The 23,686-nt window shown below is 40.5% G+C and overlaps 1 protein-coding gene across 3 annotated transcripts in view; it reads left to right on the top strand.

Annotated features, from left to right (window-relative positions):
- The first annotated feature begins 547 nt into the window (after nucleotides 1–547).
- ksr2 (kinase suppressor of ras 2) overlaps nucleotides 548–23,686 on the top strand; it is a 106,372-nt gene continuing 83,233 nt past the window's right edge. For all 3 annotated transcript variants that reach the window (XM_084359803.1, XM_084359804.1, XM_084359802.1), the window contains exons 1-3: nucleotides 548–2,407; nucleotides 13,339–13,479; nucleotides 15,580–15,730. In XM_084359803.1, coding sequence (XP_084215929.1) covers nucleotides 2,234–2,407; nucleotides 13,339–13,479; nucleotides 15,580–15,730 — 466 coding nt within the window. In that variant the 5' untranslated portion in view covers nucleotides 548–2,233. The remainder of the gene's footprint in view (nucleotides 2,408–13,338; nucleotides 13,480–15,579; nucleotides 15,731–23,686) is intronic.

Raw genomic sequence — 23,686 nt, 5'->3', positions numbered from 1 at the left:
CTGTAAAAAGTGTGTGGCACACAAATTGCAAATACTTATGCTGGGATCCCTCCCACCACCTTTTAAAGAGTACAAACTGTAACAGTTAACATTTAGGCTCATGTGAGATTTTTTTTTGTTTCATTGAGTCTTTCACAAGATAATTTGATGACAAACAATTACGCTTATTTCTATACATATGTCAAAAAGTGCAATGTACCTGCATGTTTTTTTCAGAGAACATTATTTTGATTATTATCTCACTGCCTGACACCTGAAAATGAAGCAGTATGTGGCCTGAAGTGGTGAAAGTATCCTTTTATAAAGATTAGAAAAATAAATGTATTCTTTATTTATTATCTCGAATCATCTTATGACTCCTCAGATTTATCATAGGACCCCTTCAAGAAGTCCTCACCCCCCTAGGTCTGGAGTAATAAGGAGATAGAGATTTCCAATCATATATCACAGTTAATTATCACAGGTGATTTAATTGTTTTTGTTACTTGTTAATGTATATGCTGAAATGGTTGGGGCTCTAAATATTTTTCTTAGTCTCCCTGAGAGAGAGACCTGAGTGCAGAAACAGAAATAGGAACGGAGATAAGACATTTGGCAAAACACAGCCAGTCATGCACAAACAGTCAAATCAGATCATTTATTTTTAGTAAAAGTACCAAAACCACAGTGTGGAAATACTTTGTTTTAAGGGTTCTAAATAAAAGTTCAAAAGTGAAAGTATATTAAAGCAGTAAGTAGAAAACCTGTTATACTATTGTAATTATTGATGCATGGATGTGTACATCGCTTTGAAAGTGATTGTTTCTGGTAACGATAGAGCTAATTATAGCTAGTTTATATAGGCTAGTGCTGTGTCAGCTGGGAATTTCCCCCAGGGCTCAATAAAGTTTTATCTTAATCTGTCACAACACATAGTAATTTATTATATTAATTACACTTTTGTATTGTTAGTATAATTCTGAAGGGTAACTTAAGTTATCAAATAAATGTAGTGAAGTAAACCTTTCCTTCTGAAATGTGGGCCTTCTGGAGCAGAAATATATATCAGATATCACAATATTATATTTTGATTACATGGCTAAAAGAAATCTCGATATTATCGCGATATCCACTCAAACTGTGTTATAATTGCCGACATCATTTTGCTTGGCAGTGGTAAAGCTAAACACTACTTAGCTAGTTACTGTATCTTCTACACAATGTTATCATATGTGGATTATTAACACAATATTAACATTTAATGTTAGAATATTACGATTATCATCAATATCAATATATCCTGACAACCACTGTGCAAAACCACACACACAGAACATCACAAACAAACAAACATCTTTAAAATTTAAAAAAAATTAAATGTATCCAAATATTGTGATTAAATATTCTGCCAATAAATTGATCAAAAATCAAATAACTGTAAAGTCAACAGAAAAAGAAGAAACACACATGCAGGTGTGTGTAGAAGTAAAGATAACCGAGCATCTTCCCTCCTGCAGAACATGAGAAAAGTGTCAGCCCTGCTCATCCACACAGGCCTGGAGACTGGCTCAAGCACCGTGAGCCCACTGCACTCCGCGGCAGATCTCGCGAGAGCGGCCCCTCACGGCGGTGCCTGGGCGAACCGATGCTGTTGCTGTGGGTTTGATTGACAGGAAACATGTCGGTGTGGTGGGAGCGAACCGGGATGCAGCTGCTGCCAAGGGAGACAGGGAGTACCTGCATCCAATCCACACATCAGCACCTTTAAAAACCACCAGGCTTCCCCCACCGATACGTCTGCTTGCGATGCGCTGAACAGCTTCTCTCTCTCTCTCTCTCTTTTTTTTTAAAAACACCCATCTGAAACGAAGGGGGCACCCAATGGATGCTGTGGCAAACCGTGTAGTCCCGCTCGGTATCTTCATATTGTGTTTGATTTAAAGCAGAGACACCTTGATGAAACAGCAGGAACTACGAGGACTGTTGTTGCAATGGAGTCGACTCTCTCACGGCTCAAACCCCGTCTGTAAACCTCCAACATCTCGTTTCATGGCGTTTTGCAGGTCGCTCCTCTGCTCCGTGGGCTTCTCCACGTTTCTTTTCTGAATTTTATTTTTTAATTATTTATTTATTTTGGTTTTTTTTTTTATTATTATTTTATTTTTCTTTAAAAAAAAATATATTCTTCTTTTTTTTTTTTTTTTTTTCTGAAAGTGCAACGGGGGAGAACATAACGACCACTGCTCGCAAAACTATGAACGAGGAGATGACAAAAAGCGAGGAGCAGCATCTTAGTTTGCAGAAAGCCTTGCAGCAGTGCGAGTTGGTGCAAAATATGATAGACATAAGCATTTCTAGTTTGGAGGGTTTACGGACCAAATGTGCCACATCCAACGACTTGACACAGAAAGAGATACGAACGCTGGAGGTAAGACGACTGAATCTCTGCTGTGCATCTCCATCTGAATCAATACGGAGGGCTGTCACCGTCTGTTATTTATTCCTAGGCCACTGTGCACATTTTCCACGACATACTGTATTTTTTCTTTTCCTTTTCTGTTGCCTGTGTTGTTGTTTGCATAAACGTGCATAAGATGTGCTCGCCAAAGCCCGACGCTATCTGTGTTGTGCAGTGCCATAAATCAGGAGGCTATACGGGGCTGCAGTGGGGCTGGTGGAGACTTGCGCATTCTGCAGGTGGCGGGGAGAGAAGGTGGCTCTTCTCCATCAGAATAATATCTGAGGCAGCCGAGGCCTATAGGCAGCCCGTGTTTACAGTCCATTACCAATATGCCAGCCTGCGCATCTGTCCTCACGGCGCATCCAGGCCCCGCTGTTACGCAAGGCGAGCAGATTACTGAAATTGTTACAAAATATCGTTATCCGTTTAATTGGCCCGTGGGGTATTCCGTAAATTGCGTTACGTAATGGCCATAATATCCCGGTGTTTGTGTTTGAGAATACCAGGCTGTCCGTTTCGAGACCACTTAAACCAGTCCAACAACCCCCCCTCCCTCATCCTCCTCCTCCTCCTCCTCCTCCACCTCCTCCTCTTCCTCCTCACCAGCAAGAGAGGGCTGTCACGGGACATAAAAATATGCCATAAAGTGCGATAAGGTCAGTGAAAACTCACCATTGAGCTTCGCAGGCACAGCACAGCATTAAGGGCCCGTGACAATGTAATGGTGATGCCCGAGGAGATTAAAACAAATACCATTAAGTGCGATAAAAGTCGCCATAAACTCCCCCAAGTGAGGATCTGTGTGTGCCATCAACACACTTTTGAGTCCCAGTGGGGATATAATTGAGATGTTACATAAAGTGAAGTCACACACAGGAATATGATGCCATATAATATACATAAGCATCGCTCATGGTCCCATGTTGAATGCATGTCTGAGCGACTTAAGTGAAGTTTGCAAGTGTAAAACAAGACAGGAGTGTAAATCCAAGAGGAGGGAGGAGAGAGGAGACAAATGTGCTGCCAGTGATGCGCAGCTACGGTTAAGATAAATGTTCACTATGTTCCCAAAGCAATAATAGCCCACAACATATTAAAGGTGCACTATGTAGTTTCGAGGAAGAGATTTGAAGAGAAGAGAAAAATCTTCACGCATGGATTTTCAGGACGGAGTAAACTAACTAAACTAACACACGTTTATACTGTTTTACTGTGTTTATGTTAGCAAGTCCCTTCTAACAGTGTATCAGCATGCATGGACTTAATGAAAATCACTGGATGGTTAAAGGGGGTCACAAAAGGGGAAGGGTATTTAACTTTTCTCTTGGCGGAAATGTCGTCTGACTCGTTACTTTTACTTTATATCTCATGTTATAGTATAACAAACTCCTACATTGGCAGTGACACTAACGTGGTGAAGGGATACGTTCACCCAAAAATGAAAAAGTCAGTCTCATCTACTCACCCTCATGTCAGTGGAAAGTCAAGTGAAGTGTCTCCGTCCACAAAACATTTCTGGAGCTTCACAGCAAAACAGGGTTGCAGCATTCTCCTTAACAGCTGAAGTCGATAGGGACTTGGACATCCGCAAAAGAAAATGGCTTCTTACAGCGTTAAAAGTCCCCATCTCCTTCAGTTGTTTAAGAGAATACTGCAACACTGTCTGTAAAGCTGTAAATAAAACTTCACCTGACTTTCCATCAGCGTGGAGATGAGTGGGTAATGACTACATTTTCATTTTTGGGTGAACTTTTCCTTTAAATGGACCTCGCAGACTTTTTGACGACTGTTGGTGCCGTAGAGTGTTTTAAGGAGCCAGTATTGTTGGTATCACTTCTACCAGACTGGCACGCAATGTGACAATAAAAGAGAATAAGAGGTGAACCAGTGGAGACAATACAGGCCTCAAAACACTCATAACTTATTCATCTGTTTATACATGACCTGTTGAATGGGATGTTGGAAATATAATGCGTACGGGGTGTTGTAGTCTTTGTTATACATCACAATAGTGGAACATCTGGCTTCACTTTGTATACATATTGTAGTTCTTCAGAGTGACACTGTGCTCTGCAGCAACATTTCCTTAACAGATTGCTTTCACTTCATACCTAATGCACTTTCATGGCCTCTACAGAGTAAGCAAAGTGAGATCCATCTCGTGAAAACTCATTCGCACGTTCCCTTACCTCTGTAGCTAACGATGCAATGCTTGTTTTCGAACGCAGTTAATGCAAAGTGTGCTTCAGTTGAGTTGCAGCCCAGCGTATGCACGGCACATTACTGAAAGTTGCAGTTTTTATTTCGGTATCATCACAATCCAGAGTTGGAGTCAACATTTATGACAGGGTGCTGCAGCAAGGCACATCCAGCATATCCTGGTCAATGCAATTATCATACACATCGTCTGGTTTATCAACTTACAAAATTGGTAGCACACAGTGGTTAATGCTGCTTAGCTGAAGTCAGATGACTCCTACAGTTTGAGACAGGGTTGATGAGATCAGACTTTGATATTACATAGTCTTCTGATTAATTTAAGAACATTGGTTTAAATTGTGTGTCAAATTCCACATCTCTATCTCGTTTGCGTCCAAGTGCTGAGTTTCCTTGACTCCGTCCGGACCTATATTCCCTCTATGGTTGCTCTCTCGCTCCCTCTGCCTTCATAACTGCATGTAAATCCATACTGATGACTCAGATTTGTTGCTTTAAATGAAGAACTAACAGTGAGTGATGAAAAAAACTTCACTTGTACAACTCTCTTTGTTGAAGTTTTGGTTTAACACGGTTTTGACCACACTGACCAAACTTGAGTGAAAAGAACTTAAAACAAAATGTCCAAATTGTTTCATACGCTACATTCAAAGTGCTTGAAGAACAGAGTTGTCGGCCACACTTTCATTAAACGTATGCCCACCAGACAAAATAATAGAAACACTGATGCGAATTCAGGTCAGAGTGAGATATTTTGGTAGTCACGTACTGTTGTGGGCTGCGATTCTTCTGTTGTTAAATTTAGGCTACAATCCCCTTGTAAAACACATTTTTATCAATACACAGGAACCAATACAGAATTTGCTTTGGCTACTGCAGAAACTCGGTCCGGATGGGACTGCATATCAGTTCATTTCTCATTTGTATCATTTAAATTTTCTCTGCAGGAGTTGAACACACTTATATATGTGAGGGAAACACTCAAAAGAAAGAAACAAGTATAAGATGTGAATGAGGACAAACACGCTTGACAGTTAATTACAAATACAACAAAGGAGTTACTCCTGAGAACCGGCTAATCTTCCTCAAATCCTCTGAGTCGGAGAGCCTTTCAGGATGGCGGTCCTCTTATTGCCACAACGACAAATGAGTTGTACACCGGGGGTTTTGATCAGGATCACGGTGACGTCAGCCGTACGTAAGGCCTTCCTCGTTAACCTGTCATGATCTTTAATGAGCGTTGTGTGTATGGGAGATTCCTCTATGATATCTTTGTTTTCCACGTCTGTTATTAACCTGAAGGACCCAGATTGCACCTCAGACACAATCTGTTAGAGCCGTTGAGCGCTAACCTTCCTTCAGCCAAAAGCTTTACCAAGAATAGCAGCCCATATCATTACCTGGATGAAGTGTTAATACTGGTTTTCATTAATATGATTATGCATTGTCGGCAGTATCCCTTGGATACACTGGAACGACCAACGCACTTGATGAATGATCTTTTTTTTTTTTTTTTTAGGGATGCAGGAACATGATAGTGCATGACATGTGAATCAATTATGTATTTCATATAACAGTGAAGAAAAGAAGGTCAAAACAAGAGCTGTTTTACATTTATATTCAAGTGTATGAGATGGGCTTTACAGTGTTTATTCGAACAACAAGTGTAGCACCAGCTTTTTTTTGCTTCAGAGGTGGGACCACGGTATTTTTCTACTCAGAGTCGGGGGATCAAAGGCTACGAACAACAGCTGAAGCACCGTATCTCAGAAGGTCACAGGGTTCATTGTGCTCGAAGCAAACTAGGTCATACAAAGTGTCATCGGACCACAACTAAAGTCACAGGTATTTGTAGCTGATTTGAATGGTCACACTCACAGTAAGAAAGCCTGCTGTTCAAGTCTCCTCGTCCGTGACTTACTGTCACATCTCTATACATCTGGCAGCTTTCTGAGTAGTTAGAACAGGGTTTTTACATTCTCTGTCTGTTATATCTGCTCTCAAGTTGAAATAAAACACATGTAAATCCATTATTCACCCTACTTTTATCTTTGTTTTTGGTCTCCACTACCTCCTCAAGGAAATATCTGGCTCTAGCTGCTGAATGCTCCACTAGGTTTGCCAGCTTGTTGCTAACTGTGTCTGTCTGCTGTTTGGTGCTGAGCAGGTAGTGTGTGGGTTTTTTTTTTTTTTTTTTTTTTTTTTAGAGCTTTGTCGCTGAAAACAGCTGAATTCTGTGGCAGAAATCGACACTATGAGAGCAGCGAGAGTGAACAGAAAGTTGTGGGTCGTACAGCAATAAGCCAGAGCCTGCTATAAACTTTAAAGCTTTGTAAAGATTCAGATAACTCTCTGAATGATTCACTTTGCCATTTTACATGTTGTTATTACAAAAATAGTGAATTTAGCAGTTTTTAAATCTTTGACACATTGTTCCACACACTTTCACTTTACCTGTCTGTGAAAACAGTTACTACATTCTGTCCTTTTTGAAAAATAACCCTGATGATGTCGGCAGGGTCTAACAAATGACATGACTAACTTGCATTATGGGAAGTGTAGGCTACAGCACCAGTTTATATATATAGCCAGTGTCAATACACTTTATAATCTGACTGTATTTGGCCTGTGGACAACAATGTCTCCAAAATCATTGTGTTCCCTTGCTGCTAAACTTGGGGTGGCGACATCACTGCAACTGCTTCTCTGGCATTCCTCTGTGTATTATGTGACTGTTTGTAGAGCTGCACTGTTTTACATGACTGAATGAGGAATTTACAAGTATGACATACTCTAGGATGGTAATTCCTGGATGGTAACATTTTACTCTGAGATCATGAAAAACATTTTTTTGCTCATGTGATGTCTTTTTCCTTGTTAATTTTAACCCACTAAGCAGTTTTGTTGATACATTCGTAATTACTGTATGCTGCAGCTCAGCGGGCTACATTTGGTAATCAGTTGAGGAAATGGTGCTTTAAAGTACTGCGTGATTTGTAAATTACGTTACTTTTAGTCGTCCCCTCACGATAATGGAGGTTATTTTCGCAATCTGCACCAACTTTTGCTGAAAGACCATGTGTGTTGCTGTTGAATAAGCCTGAATGTTAGTTTATAGAGATTAGATAAAGCTGGTGTAGAAGTTATCGTCTGCTGTGCATTCATTAAGTGTTCGAGTTGATCTGGATTAACTGTGAGTGTAGTGAAGAGGTCAGTTTAGCACATGTCTCAAATGGGAATAGCACCATATAGGATCATCAAGAGTCATCTTAAAGGGACACGCCGTCATTTAAGGGAATATGGTTACGTTATGGACTTTTTCAGGTATTATCGTTTGACAAGATTAAAGTGCATGTCAATAGCTCTTTCTGCACACATCAACAAAAAATACGTTCAACCATGTGAGTTCATGGATGTCCATGCAGTGTAAGACACAGGACAAAGGCTTGACTTACTGTTTCCTGAAGGCAAAGATTGTTGGGTGTTGAAAAAAGCAAAGCATTTATATCGGCGGCATTCTGCATATCAAGCAGTCTGTGCCGAGCAGAGACAGAAGGTAAAGATAATAAAGTGTGAAAGGAAGGGATAATTTTCAGTTTGTGGTGTGCTTTTGTTAGCCTGCTAGCCCTAGCAGCTTACGCTTGTGCACCTGCCCACAGTAGGCCACAGTATGTTCAGTCCCTTCTGGTTTTTTCCACAGCAAGGGAGTAAAGTTTGCCTTGCCAAATGTGCTCTGAATGAAGCTTGGTGGTTGGTTTTACATGTTAGTTCAGGGCCATCAAACCCTCTTTACCTCGGGGCCACTGGCCACAATGCTTTGACACTCTTCTACTCGACTGCTCAGTGTATACAAAACTTGATTTCAACAATAAGTTTAGCTATACACACTTAAAAGTGGTAGTTTCCATCGAATATTATTACATAAGTTCACTGCAAAAGGTTGGATGTAATGCACCGTTTTTCCATCATGTTGAGTCAGTATGTATTATACTAAAATAGATGGGAAACACCTAATGGTCCAATTTGTAAGAAAGTCAATTTTTGAGTCTCATTCCGAACTCCTTTGAGTCCCAAATTGTAAAATACTGACGTTTTGGGCCTGACCTACAATCCCAAAGCATCAGTATTCAATGAATCGGGAATTCAGTGTTTTAGGCATAGTCTTCGACATTTTTAGTCAAGTAAAACCTAATGCCACTTGAGATTGTATTTCTTTAGAATGGAAGCCTTCCCCTTGCAGAGGAGACAGGGATAATTCACATTAAACTCCACAAAGAATATAATCAATAGTCGAGGTGCACCAGTAGTCCTGTACAAAAGGCTGAGTCCTTACCGCAGCGGACCGGGTTCGATTCTAGTCTCTTTGCTGCATGTTGACCCCTCTCTTTTCAGTTCAAATCTTCAGCTGGTCAATCCATTGAAGGAATAAAAAGCCCCACCTCTGGCCTCTTTTGCTCCAGGTCAACCTTTATTTAAGGTTTAGAAAGTGAGATTTTGGTGTCAGATGCACTGCGGTAAATCAAAGTGCTGTTGATCATAGCTGAAGTGTTAAGGAGCAGCTTGCTAGAGATGTTTTTTCAAAATAAGAGTCTAGAAAATCCAAATTTGAAATACATTTGTGTGGTGGGTTCAACAAATTACATTCTAGACATGTCAGAGGCCTTATTAAATTGTCTCCATGTCTAGCCTCTGGGCAAGTAGTTTAAGACTCTTGCTTTAGCTTCTTTGTGTCATGCTATTGTCTCTGCCTACTAATGGTTCAAACAAACTTACATAAACATCACTGAAAATCTACAGCCACTCTAGACTCAAATAGTGATAGTTTTGCTTTAAGTTAAATACTAACGTCAACATGCTAACATGATCACCCTGACAATGCTGACATTGTGATGTTATTATGTATAAGGCTCACCGTGCCACCTCGGTTAGCATGCTTACCTTTGCCAATCTAATCCAGTTTTTGTTGGGACATTACAGTCTGGATCAAAGTGGTGGACTGACTGACAGATCAGACTGTAGCATTATTTCACAGTCACTATAAAATCTTTTGGAGTACATTTTTTGACAGAGACTCACTTTAATCTAAGTCTAGTCTTTCTGTCCCCCTCTTTCTTTCTCACACTCGTCCTCCTTCTTTCATACGCACTGAATACCTGCTCCTGTATGCTATGTCATGCTATGCTGTCGGCACATATGGCAAGACATATTTTAAGCAGATGTATGAGATATAATATATTGTGAGAGTATGATATACAGTAAGAAGTCGACACATTTAGCGAGGGTAAATGTGTGTTTCTCTGTAGGAGTGGACTGAGCAGTCGCCTTATCGGGCAGAGCGTTAGCAGCCGTGGGCAGCTGCTGTAGGGTTTTCTGCATTCAGAGGTGACTTGCGAGTCCCTCCTCCACTGGTTTCTACTTTGGTATGCACTGATGTAGGCCAGCTCTGTCTAATTTCTAGCAGTCATTTTGTAGGTGTATGTTTGGATTGGGGCCATCCAAATGTATCATCCTTAAGTCTTCAAGCATCACGTCACCCACTGTGGGCCTGGACCTTATTCTACCATCGTTTTTTTTTTTTTTTTTTTAATCAGACCAATTGTTTCAGCTCAGATTTGTTTCACTACACATATATTAGCTGTAAATCCCGCTAAGGACTTAAATACATCAAAACATATCAAAATATCTAGTCTTGAACATGTTAATTGATCCGTCTGTGATAGATGTATACCTGTCTGATATAGTCATCAGTTGCTCCTGGCAGGCTTCGGCCTTTCTACATGCAGCACACTGAAAATAAATGGTAAAAGTTGCCATGTCATACAAGTAAAAAATATATACAACAGTGGGAGATTCAATATGTTAGAAGGAGACATGTTTTGGTTAAGACTATTAGAGAGAGTTGTTAGTAAGCAAGACATAAGCAGTGGGGGAAGAAGTTTCCAGATCCTTTTTTAAAGTCCCATACCCAAGTAAAAGTACTAAAGTACTGTATTATCTGCAAAATAAACTCGTTAGCAAAAGTAGAAATACTCAGAAAATGCAGAAAATGGCTGCAGTGGGTGTCATATTATTAGATCAGTTGATTATTGTTATGATACATTAATCTGTAATATTTTGCTATTACAGATAGCTTTGCCAAATGTAACTGCAAACTACTGTTTGATAGTTTAAAGCTCCTATTTGTAATATTAAGTAGTTAGAGTCTCACTCCTAACTCATCAGATACTGATGCTTTGGGTTGATGGTTGATCTGCTCTACAATCCCAAGGTCCACAACACTAAATCATTGTATGTGGTGGTGGAACACGTGACCTGAGAGAAGTGAGTTTGGCAGAACAGGGTACCAGATTTATTCAGTATGCCTAACCACCCCATATGGTGAGCTTTTTACCTACGTAACAACTGACCGTATACTGTGTTTTGCTGATATTCTCCCTCATTTTACATAAGGAATGGGCAACATTAAACATGCTACAGCTCACTTGTTGTGCCAAACTCACTCCTCTCCAGCAGTGTTGTAAAAAATACCCAAAAATCATATTTTTAACAAGTTTTGTCAAGTTATTTACTAAAAGTCTTAAAGTATCTAATATTAAATGTCTTTTGGTGTCAAAATGATGTTCTTATCGGATCTGGTATTCAGCATTTTCTGATTATTATCAGTGTTTTTAAAAAAAATTGGATTAAATTAAATTAAATTAAATAACTCAATTTAAAAATGTGCTACTTTGGCTCTGATGCAGCATGATCTCTGTAACTGTTATCAAATAAATGTCATGGAATAAAAAGTACTACTAATAAATAATGTTTGCCCCCAAAACATAGTCTAGTGGAAGTCTAAAGTGGCAGAAAATAGAAATACTCAAGTATAAGTGCCTCAGAATTATAATTAAGTACAGTATTTGAGTAAAAGTGCTTAGTTACATTCCATCGCTGCCATCATGTCACGCATCCCATCGCACCATTCATGCACCAGCTGTTGTGATCCCATTGCAAGATGATCTCCAGTATTATCTGATATCTTAGAGTGGAGGGTAATGAAAACGTGAAATGAAATGAATGTGAGCCAGGGGCGTATAATCGGGGGGGGAATGGCTCCTTCCTTACTTTCTACCTACTTACTTCTGGCACTCACACCCACCCTCAAAATTATCCTTCATTTTTAATCTCAACTACACACCTGTGAAGTCATGTGATGCATCTTGCATGGCTCTGTGATATAATGTTGACAAAATTTGACCAGACTAGGACTAACTAATTATTCTGCTGATTATTTTGATGTTTGTTTCAGTTGTTTAGCATATAATGTACAAGAAATTGTGAAAAATGCTCATCACAATTTCCCAGGGCCCAATGTCTTCAAATTGCTTCTTTTGTCCAAATGATAGTCCAAACCCCAAAGTCTCTTCATTTACTATCATACAAAACAACAGAAAAGAGAGACGATGTAGAATGTATGATATGATATATATTTATGGTCAGAGGGCCTTAGAATATCTAGAATATTAGAAAATCTAATAGGGAAATGTTTCTTACATAATTGAAATTGCACACAAAGTTAAATTATTTTTAAACTAATTTCAGTGTATTTGTGTATACACTGTTTATTTTGTATCAATGTTACATACAGCTTAACTTCCACCAAAAAGGATGCATTTGTGACAGAAAGTTTGACCATCCACCCATCCATCAGTCACTGAGCTCCACTGGCGTGAACAGGCATTAAGAAATCATAGTATTGTTGTTTGAGGGATCGGAGACTGTTGCATGTATTTTGCCTGCACTGCTTATCCAGGAAGTTCAGTGTTTGTCCGGACTCTGTAGAACTCTACACGCTCAGGTTTTCCTTTTAACATCAGTCATATTTCAAACAGCTTTGATCGGCTGAACAGTTTTCAAACAAAAGGAAAGAAATTGTTGTAAAATTATGGGGGAAATGTCTTTGACGTCTTTTTAATTGACCAGCAAAAACTCTTATGGAAATATTCAGATGTTTACTGTAAGTTGTAAATCGTGATCGAATGGGATACCTTCTTGCAAATATTGAAACGCTAAATGGAGTGTACTTACTTTGCGCTTTTCTCGCTGTAACGACCAGTCCAAGCGCCCATTCACCCATTCACACACTGGTGGCAGAAGCTACCTTGAAGTGGCCAAGTGTCTTGCCCAAGGACACGTCGACACATAGACTATTGGAGCCAGGGATCGAACCAGCAACCCAATACTCTATCTCCTGTGCCATGCCTCACATCAGAATCTTTCTTCTTTCCAGAACATTTAGCCATTCCCGTCTTTATTTTATAGGCCGTGATAGCATTTAATATTGACCTTTGTGCAGCTGCTTTTTCCATCATTGGGTCTCTGTTTACTATTCTGTCTTTCTTTTAGTAAGAACAGGTCAATTCTTCAGGACAGGTCCAGTCAACAAAGAGCTTTGTTGTTGTGATGTAGGACTAAAACTAATGGATTTCATGTTCTGGTGCTAATATATGTCAATGTACTGTATTTTTAAAGCTCTGCTAATCAGATGTGGACCAGATTTGTTTCTGTTCTTTCCAGACTTATATGTTACTACACTACATGCAGTTTTCATGTTGTGCTTTTTTATTTTATATGTGAAAAGATTAAAGAAAATGTGACTCTCCAACCCTTCCTCACTGTATTTGTCCATCTTCTCTCAGGGGAAGTTGGTGAAGTACTTCAGCCGCCAGCTGTCCTGTAAGTGCAAAGTGGCCTTAGAGGAGCGCAGTGTCGAGCTGGAGGACTTCCCTCGCCTCGGCCACTGGTTCCGCATCGTCAACCTGAGAAAAGAGGTCACACAGGTAATACATCCAGTCATGACTTTTTATGTTAACAGACACTCATCTGATCATCCATATTTACAATGTAGGAATGGTGAGTGTGATTGCTGTCATTAAAAATCTGGTATCTGATAATGTACATATGATTGACAGAGGATCTCCCTTAGATTTCATGACACCAGGCACCAGGTTTTAAAAAGGAAGAAGAGATTGAGGATTAAAAAAACGATATCTCATTCAAACATCTCTTTTTAAATTGTCCATAATGAGTTCAACAATGTTGCCGCAGTACAATGTACGACCAGTGGCCTGTTCTTTAAAACCTGGCGCCTACATTACTCACAATGCAACTGAGCCACTAAGTGACATCACTGGATGTAATTTATTCGATTATATGCAGCCTCCTCTGGAGCCACAAAAGGCTTGATACTACTTTATTCACATGTGCAGTAGTACTCCCTCCGTATATAGGTTTTCTCTGTAAATGAAGTGCTAGAGATCTCTTTGTGCCAGACTTCAAAACAGGGCGACATGTCTTTGCTTCAGACCTTAAGAATGATTTTCTTTCTTTTCTTCGCTCCAGTCCGTACTGGATCAACAAAGTTTTCCAATGACTTAGGCTTTCTAGCTGTTGTGACCAGCCAAGAAAGGCAGTTTTTTGATTAGGATCAAAACTTAGAGTCCGGTTGAGAACCAAAACATATGAGCTAGCGTTCCATCGGATCATTTGCATTAAAGACAAAATGATGATAGGTAAATAGAGCCTGACTCAAGTGACGTCTTGAGTTACATGAGACAGAGTGTATGCCATGGAGCCATTTAGCCGTTTTAGCTTTGCCCTCCTATTTCACCCTCCCAGGACAGACCTTTACAAGCATAGAGAGCAGCTTATTGGTATCAGGTTCAGTTGGCAGTAGAGACTGAAGTTCATCAGGATTAAAACAGGTTTCAAAATTTTAAATGTTTCCTCTGACATTGTTTCTGATTTGTAGATCCCTAAAGAAATATGATGATTATCAGTGAACAGGTCATCAAGAGTAACAAGACGCTACCTTTTAGGTTAAAAAAGACAGCATTATTATTATAAATGTAGGGTGTTTGGTGACTTTTATTTGATTTGATACCATACTTTTAACAGGTTTTTGACATAAAACTGACCCCTTTAAATGGGATTTTTGATGCATGGAGTAGTGCCGGAAGAGAAGTGCCTTTAATGTGAGACTCTATAGCCGTACGTGATGAGGTTGCGTCTGTTAGCTCTTCAGGATATGCGCCCTGCCAGTGAACCTGGGCATGTATTCAGGCTTTGGTTGCCCACTAATAGCAGAACACAGGTAGATCCAGTCCTCCTAAGTCTCCTAAAAGGGGTTTAGGCAGAAAAATGGTGATGATGGTATGAAATAAACACAAAAATCTGGGCAAAGTCACCATTTTAATGGCATTCGTGCTGGCAATCATTGACCGAGATTGTTTGCCAATATTCAATATCACTTTAAGGTTATCAGGTTTTTCCATTGATTTGTCACCTGCCTGTACTCACTTACAACCTTTTCCTCTTTTATCCCAGTGATCACTAACCGGCAGCAGTGTGCCATGTGTGTGATTTGGCTTTAGTTTAGTATTTGGTTATTGTTTGCTTTTCTTTAATAGATCTGAACTAAACCTGGTGGTTTATTTTCCTAACACTGGTCCAGAGCTTTTTTGAATTATGTGTTTTCCCTTTATCAGTGAGTCTTTATCAAGCAGCAGCAACACTGCTGGAAGTTCAAAGCACTGCACATGTTTTAGGCTGCAGTTCTCCTAATGGCTACTAGAGGGCTTCAAGAAAACACTGTTACTTTTCTCTTGAAATATACAGTAAATGTCAATCAAGTTTTTACACAAAGGTTACAATCTCAATAGTTAATTTCATACCTTTTAATGTGTGTTTTGGTGGCAATGTGGAGAATAACTGTTCCATTTGTTAAAGCTTAAAAGATAATTTGATTTCCAGTCTTGTTTTTAACTGTAAACTGTAAATGTAAATCAAATGTTCTGTGTATTAATACGAGATCTTAACAGTGTGTATGTACCCGTGAGTGTTTGTAATTGTATCATGGCGTACGTGTGTGTGTTTTGCAGGAGATGAGTCCAGGTGAGGTGACCCTGGAGGGCCTGCTGGAGATGAGCGAGGAGCAGGTGTGTGAGCTGCTGCAGAAGTTTGGCGCCAACGAAGAGGAGTGCGCCCGACTCAACGCCTCCCTCTCCTGCCTCAGAAAGGCCCACCAGCTCGGTAAGGGACACACACGTCCATAAAAACGCCAGCTTCTAAATGTCTTTAAAGGAAAATACTGGTGTCCTCTAGACTTATCACCATTTACAGCCACTATGTGTAAAAAGACATTTCGTTTTTTAAAGAAACCTAGTCACTTAGTCACCCATCTATCAAGTCACTATCTTTTCTTTCCCACCAGAGTTACATTATTGTTGCAGGATAATACAGTCTGAAGCAGGGACTGTTGTGGAAACTTCTCTCTGGTGCATTCAATGACGCTCTGACATTTGAGACTTCAGAGCCAGCTTCTAAGGAGCAACTTATTACTTTTACTTTTTACATTTTTGGGGGCATTTTTATTCTTTTATTAGACAGGAAATGAGGAAATCAGTCTCCCGCCTGAATCAAACTAGGGCCACAAATAAAACGGCAGCATTTTAACCCTGCAGACCTCCAGTGTGCAACTAATGGCAACTCTCATTTAATCTCATAAAAGAGGGGGGGCCCAACATTTTCCCTAGGAGGGCCGAGACTAAAACTTAACAGTGGACCACAGGCTAACACTCACTGTATTGTATTGTTAAGATGCAAAATTGTACAAAAAAGATGATTTGGTGTAGCACAATGAAAATGGAGGAGCAGGCTGCCTGTTTACATCCTACTGGATTCATTAACAACCAACAATTACCTCATTATCCTGCCTGTGATTCTATATGATGTGTAAGATGTTATATGAAGATGTAAAGATAAGATAAGATCGATATCAAATCAGCAATATTTAACTTTTGATTATGTAAAATACTATGATGGGTGATAGAGGAGAAATGGGTGATGACTTATATGACACTAATTATCAATAAATAATACACATCACTTTATCACAATCACAATTATAACATATATTACTACTCTAAATATAGTATCCAGATAAAAATGGCAACAAACAAGTTTGTGCAATCTGTAAAAAAGGTTTGGATTGGTCCCCTATAGACCTCGCTTTCATGGTGCAGTTTGACTGTGATTGGGCTCAAAATCTCCTGGGAAAATGAAGGCTGACTGGCCTGGCACCATTTCTATCTGCTTTCACGTCTCCGTTAAAGACTGACGGAATGAATAAACTCAGGTTTTGTCCTTTGTTGTTGGTAGTTACTACACAAAGGAAAATGGAAATGATCTGGTTGTCTTTGCGACAGTGGCAACAACAGTAATATCACTTGGAAACGCTTTAATGTGTTTGTGCCATTGATAACAAATCTTTGTTTCGAATACATACATACACATACTGAACTAATACTTCTTCTACTACAAATAAACATCATTTTTTGTGCGCTTTTGTATGATGTCTTTATTTAGGGACCATCAAAACAAGTTTTATATGACGTTAGAAATCAAACCTGCTTTGAGCCAGTAAACATTACCACATTCATAAAGCTGCTAGTCCTAATGATAACTTATTAACTACATAGTGTGGCCAGAGCTGTCTGGTTCTCTGTAGGTGGCACTGTTTTCTTCAAATGCTCAACCCCAGTGATTCAGGTCTTCTCCTTATTCTTAACAAACTGTAAATCAAACAGAATCAGTACTTGTAAGACACCACCTCGGTGGATAAAATCACTGTTACTGCAATCATGGATAGCATTTTAAAGATTTGCTGGATGTTAGTTTCTGATGCACTCATGCATTACAATAACCATGTAAAAAAATCCACAATGACCATTGTGTGTAATGTCTCAGTAAAAGTAGGTTGGGACCCGAAAACTCCCCTCAGAGACCAGACAGGTAAAGAGTTCAGCTTTACTCGATGCCACAAACAGGCAAAGATTAATACTGGTCCAGTTTAGTATCAGGGTCAGGTAGAGGTAGAGATCAGGTAGGCAGAGAAAACTGTATAAACTGCAAGAAATGGTGTGTAGGTGGACAGGGGGAGGTCAGGTGATGGGAACACAAAGGTCACTGCAGGGCAGGATCTGAATGACAGGAGAGTTAATGTGTGGCAAAGGAAGAGGGCAGATAGTGTGTGTGGCAGAAGAGTCAGGCTGACATTGTGACAGTCTTGAATGGACCAAATATGAAGCAAAAAGTATGTATAGTGATCATTTTAAAACACACAATTTCCTCTTAAGTTTTTCCTTATACTGTTTTACCGCAAAGCCTATTTGTTCTGTTCATTTAGCCTTCATTAGACCTCTTCTCAGGATTGTATCGGCATGTACAGACTGATATTTCCTATACCTCTTTTTCACCAGCTAAGATTGGACAACTCACACTCTACATTTTTATTACTACACAGACTTTGTTGACCTCACATAAATCTTTATAGTGGTTCCTCCTACATTCAACCAGAGCAGAGCTTATTATCCTTCAGTAATGCGTGTGTTTTGCTCTATACAGTTAATTAATGCAGGGACTAGTTAGTGCATAATTTCACCACTACAGTACTTCATTATGCAGACATTAACTGTATTTCAAGTTTCTTAGCAGTCCATTGTCAATATGTGGTCGTTATGCTAAGCTAATCAAATCACCTCCTGGCTCTACCTCCATACCTAACGCACAGACATGAGAAAAAAGTTAAATTCCCAAATGTGAAGCTTTCCCTTTTTAACCTCATGACCACTCCTCTCCAATAAAATAAATGTTGGTAGGAAAACATTTCTTAACTCCTCTTAAAACGCGTTCATCGGACAGTGGTGGTCTCATTTTATTTATTGAGCATTTATGTTGCTGCAGAGGTTTAAGTACTGGCAGGTGTTGTCTGTATTGTAAAAGGTTAAAGTAAATGCTTGACGGCTGCTTCTAAATAGAGCTTTTCTGCAGAGTGCTGTACAATATGCTTCTTATTCACCCATTCACACATGCACTCTCACACACACACACACACACACACAGACGGGCCACGGGCTGCCACGCAAGGCACTGGCCTGACGAGCAGTAGCAATTTAGGGTTCACAAGGACACGAGGAGGAGTTGTGGTGCAAACCACCATCCCTGTGATTAGTGGGAGACCTGCTCTACCTCCTGAGTCACAGCCGCTAAAATATGTGCAATTATGGTGAAATGTATACAAATATTTGGGCTGGAATTGCTTTATTGGTTCAGGGGATATTTGATGGCTTGTGATTGTGTGGTCATTTTTAATTTCTAGAGATTGGATGTCTCACAATATTCAGAGATAGTCACCTGGTCTTTGTTGTATTCTGTTTTTCAAAAGGGAGCTTTTAGAGACAGTGGTGACTTGCTGAAGCGTCTGCTGTGAGTGCATTTCTTTTGTGTCATGGCTGGACACCAGGTGGCGTTACAGACCGCACTTTGTTCTCAGCCTGTTAGGTCACAGCTTTTGCAATGATGCCAAAAAACCAGAAGGGGGCAGTAGATCATCACTAAAACCGGGCTGTTGGGTTTAGTAACAACCTTTCGTAAACCCATTTGATAACATATCTGTTTTTCCTCTTCTCCCACTCAAACACACACACACACACACACACACACACACACACACATACACACACACACACACACACACACACACACACACACACACACACACACACACACACAGCTCTGTAACAGATGTCCTTTCAGATGGAAGGCTCAGCTAAATAATTAAGCAAATTAACTTGATGAGTAGTTTGTCGTCAGTGTGCCCTCAACAAAACTGTGCTTTATTTATAACAGTGTCTTATTAGAGGTTTAAATTGGCAGTTCTTCAAAGCATTTGTTGATATTTTATGTAATGAATAAGAATTCAGACGTTCAGGCGAACTGGTTTTCTTACAGCAGAGCCCGAAAAAACAGCCTCTTTGTGATTCTGCAGGTGTTCAGCTGTCCTCTCCAAATATTCACACCTCTCTGTTGGTCCCTGTGCTCGTTTGTCAGACTGCTGGAGTCGCTCGCCTTCCTGTGAGCTCCTCCAACTTCCATCCTATCATTCTGTCTCATCGGCTTGATTGGGGATGGAGGCGCACATTGTCCATAGAGACAGCGAGACATACAGACATACAAGCAGGCAGACAGGCGTCCCCTGGCAGAGCCCGTCAGGCGGTCCCAGTCGCCCATGCCTCAAGTCCAGCTGGGTTCAAACCAGTCAGCCGTCTCTGAAGAGCAGCTCTCTTTTGGCATCGCTGTCTAGGAGCTTGGCTATGTTCACACTGCATCGAACAGATGTACCAATTTAGATTTTTTTTGCCCCTCGCTCCTGATTTTTTTCCCTATCTCTTGTCGTGACTGAATAATAGAGAGAAAGAAGTAACGTCCTCGAAGTGAAGAAATGCCTCAAAATCAGTCAAAACATAAAGGCAAAAAATGTGTTAAAATATGTAAGACATAGGATGGATCCAGAAATTGTATTCACACCATTTAGTCCATATCGGTAAAGAGCTAGCAAGTATATTCTTGACTTTTCTTACTTGTTGCTCCGTTGCAGGAGTCCGGGCCCACCCTCACATTAAGTGGCATAAAATGGTTACGACCTACCTGCCGACAATAAATAAAGCACAGGCTTCTAAATAGAATAAGATTTGTCCAGCTGCTACCTGCCTTCTTCCTGAAGACCCCGACCCCCTCACTACCGGCATGGAGCCTTTAACTGCATCTCACCTTCTTGATTAGAGATGGAGATACCTCAGTTAAATGTGGTGACTCACACTAACTTGTGCTCATTGACCTTTGACCCCCTCCGAGTCGATTGTGTGATTGGTTTTGATTGTGGTCTGGTGTTCAGAGACACACCTAATGATGCCGCTTCCTGTGTTCATTCAGTCTCTGTCCAGGGTCCTCACTGTTGACGTGTAGTTTCCTCTACATCTGTTGCATGAGAGGTCACTGCAGAGTTCCTGTTTTTAGGTTGCAACAGCAGAGATCCTATGGTGTTAAAGTGCTGACTCGTTGTGATTTGAAAACTCTGGTTTTACCACAATGTTCCTGGTGGTCCACTTCCTCACCGAAATGTTCACCAACATTACCTCTTAGATTTGTTTGATGATTTCATACATACAGCACTGTTAGGGTGTTATGTCTTTTTATCTACGGTTCTATTTTATGGATATTCACGCCCCTGCCTCTGGCAATAGCTGTTTGTTGTTTGTTGTCAGGTTTACTGTCCATCCGTCACCATTCTGGTGCACGCGATATTTCAGCGACGCCTTGAGGGAGTTTCTTCAAAGGTGAACGGATTAGATTTCATTGGTCAAAGGTCAAAGGTCACCTTGTGAAAAGCATTTTCGGCGATAGCTAAAGAATTTATAGGAGATATTTTTTATCCAAAGGGTCAGAGGTCAACTTTGCTGTGACATCAGAATGTACAGCAGTAGCCCAACACAAGCTCATTGATTTTTCTGATATTGAGCTTCAGGTGATTGTCGTTGCACGATTTGATGATGCTCTCCGTCATTCCTCTGTAAAAATAGTCTCTAAGTGAAGACAGCAATGTTTCTCACTGTAAAGTATTCACTGGAAGCAGACATGTCATACATGTAATAACTTCCATTTCATCAAGAAGTACACTTAATTCTTTTTATTAAATTCTTTCAAGGTCTTCACTACATGAGTCTGGAAAGACATGGATATAAGCTGCAACTATACTGGTGCACAGAGGTACACAACAGCAGGGTGCTACTTCTAGTTATTTACTATGTTTTGTAATCACCTTCGGTTGATGATGATGGCAGCACTGTGATTTTTATGTTTTTATAGTTGAACTGATTAAACCTTGAACAGCTACTTTACTCATCAGGGTAACAGATCATGCTGATGACGGATATTTTGTAAAAACCAGCTGTGCTTATACACAAGTTTTGAATTCAAACATATTTGAATATTACATTTCTTTCCCACTTTCGAACTGTTGTATGAGTTTGAATAAATAGTAACAGTCCCAGATAGACTAAAGGGGATAAAGATCATAGAGGCCATTCACATCTGACCCTAAAAAACATTTTTGAACAAAGATCAGGGTGATGATCTCCCCTCATTTACAGCCACCTGTTACCACATGAACAAAGAGTCAAACATGGGTCATGCTCAGCAAACTAAACCCAGTGGTAAGAACCTTAAGATGCTAGCAACAGCTAGCATGATAAAAACATTGTCAAAAAGACAATCATCTCTTTCAAAAATCTGCTACTTTCAGATTTTAACATTAAGGTCCGGGCTGTGTTTGTCTTTCTCTGCCTTTGTTTGATTTCTTCACTTCACACCCTTCTTCCTTTCCTTTTCTTGCCTTCCTGCTTATTGTTTATCATCTGCTTCACTTCTTCGCCCACTGCCTCCACCACACTCTCCTCCTCTCTCTCTCCCTGGCTCTCCAAAGCCAGGGTCTGGCCACACAGAGCCACTAATGGGCTCTCTAACAGGGGGGACTGGCTGGAGATGTGTGAATGCACCGCAGCAACACCACAACCCCCACACAGAGCGGTGAGAGGCCCTTTCAGCCGAGGGAAATTAAGGGTGTGCAGCCGTGTGTTTTTTTTTTCTTCGTATTCTTACCCAGATGGAGTTTGGAGAGGGAGATATGTCATAGCTTCGAAACATCGCCACATTTGCACATCTGTGTTCGCGTGCGTTGGTGGGATTGCACGAGTACCTGTGTGTCAGCAGGTATGAGTAGGAGATGTGCATGTGCTTTTGAAGGTTTACACAGCCCCATGAGAGCATTTAGCACTTAACCACCGCTAAGCAAGAAGCAGAGGATGTTCTTACGTCTTGAGTCTTTATAAAGAGTTTTGTTTTTTGTCTTAAAAATCTGGAGGTTGTTGCAGAAGTACGGATATATTCCACCGGCATGAATGAAAGCACAGAAGAGGATTTACAGATTTATGCCACATAAATTTTTTCAAAGACGATATGTCGCTCCAGTTTATGAGTCATCAGGAATTATGTTAAAATTGGCAGACATGGACATTCATATACTTTACAATCTTGGCAGTTTATACATCACATAACCAGAGAAACAGAGAACATGATGAGCGAATGTATGTTGGTGTTATGGTGGAGGAAGGAAACTAATGCAAGTTAATAGAATTTTTCACTACAGGCTCTTGGGATTGCAGTCCACGGGTTGCAATGAGGATGAGTCATACAATTCGGAGGCAGCCGGTCGGTCCTTTGTGCCGCGATATACACACATTATCCAGCCCGCCCCTCTAGACAAGTCCACACACACACACACACACACACACACACATGCACACACACGCACAAAGACATACGAACATTTTCATCTAGGTTGTTTTGTTGATAAGGCTTATAGTGTTGATCTAAGTTCAGCACGACAGGTCTCCTCGGTGCCTTTCCCCTGTAATGACAGCTTCAAGGAATGTCCCCGTGCCCTGCCTTGAGACAGCTTCACACGCACGCAGAAACACCTAATTGGCTTCAAATGCCATCAGCGAGCAAAAGAGATGTAGAAAGGCAGAGGAGGCACAGAATATGCGAGGGAGGAGATTGGAGGAGAGGAAAGGAAAGTGAAGGAGGCATGTGGGGGAAGAAAGACGTGGAATAACATGAGAGAGAATTAGGGTGAGAAAGAGGCAGTGGCGACAGGAGGCGAAGGAGAAACGCAGTCATGTCGGGAAGAAAAGAGCAGATGCAACAGGGAAGAAAAAACGACCAGAAGAAGCATTGACCGAACCCCCGACACCCATCTTCCTGAACACCCCTGGGTGGTCCTTATTGGCTGTTAACTAATTAGCCGAGTCGAACTATGAGTCCCACTGATTACACTGCAAGAAAGTCCACACACGCTCAACTTTAAAGAGTCAAGATTAAAAAGGGACACTGCATCTATTGAACGCAGCCATTGCCCTTTTCGCCAAATCCTGTTCACAGTGGCAGTAAGATAGAGCAGCCCCTGTCCCAGTGGCATTTCACTGCCATTTAGCCCAGAGAAGCAACACATCTAGAGGTAATTAGTCCAATTATGAGGCTGTTATCTGCCTTTTTCAAAGCCTCACTGCATGTTAAGATTGCCCCATTAAT

This window comes from Pagrus pagrus, assembly GCF_965226575.1.
Source record: "Pagrus pagrus genome assembly, chromosome: 8".
Taxonomy (NCBI): domain Eukaryota; kingdom Metazoa; phylum Chordata; class Actinopteri; order Spariformes; family Sparidae; genus Pagrus; species Pagrus pagrus.
The sequence above is the reverse complement of the archived record's forward strand: the minus strand, read 5'-3'. Positions and strand labels throughout refer to the sequence as shown.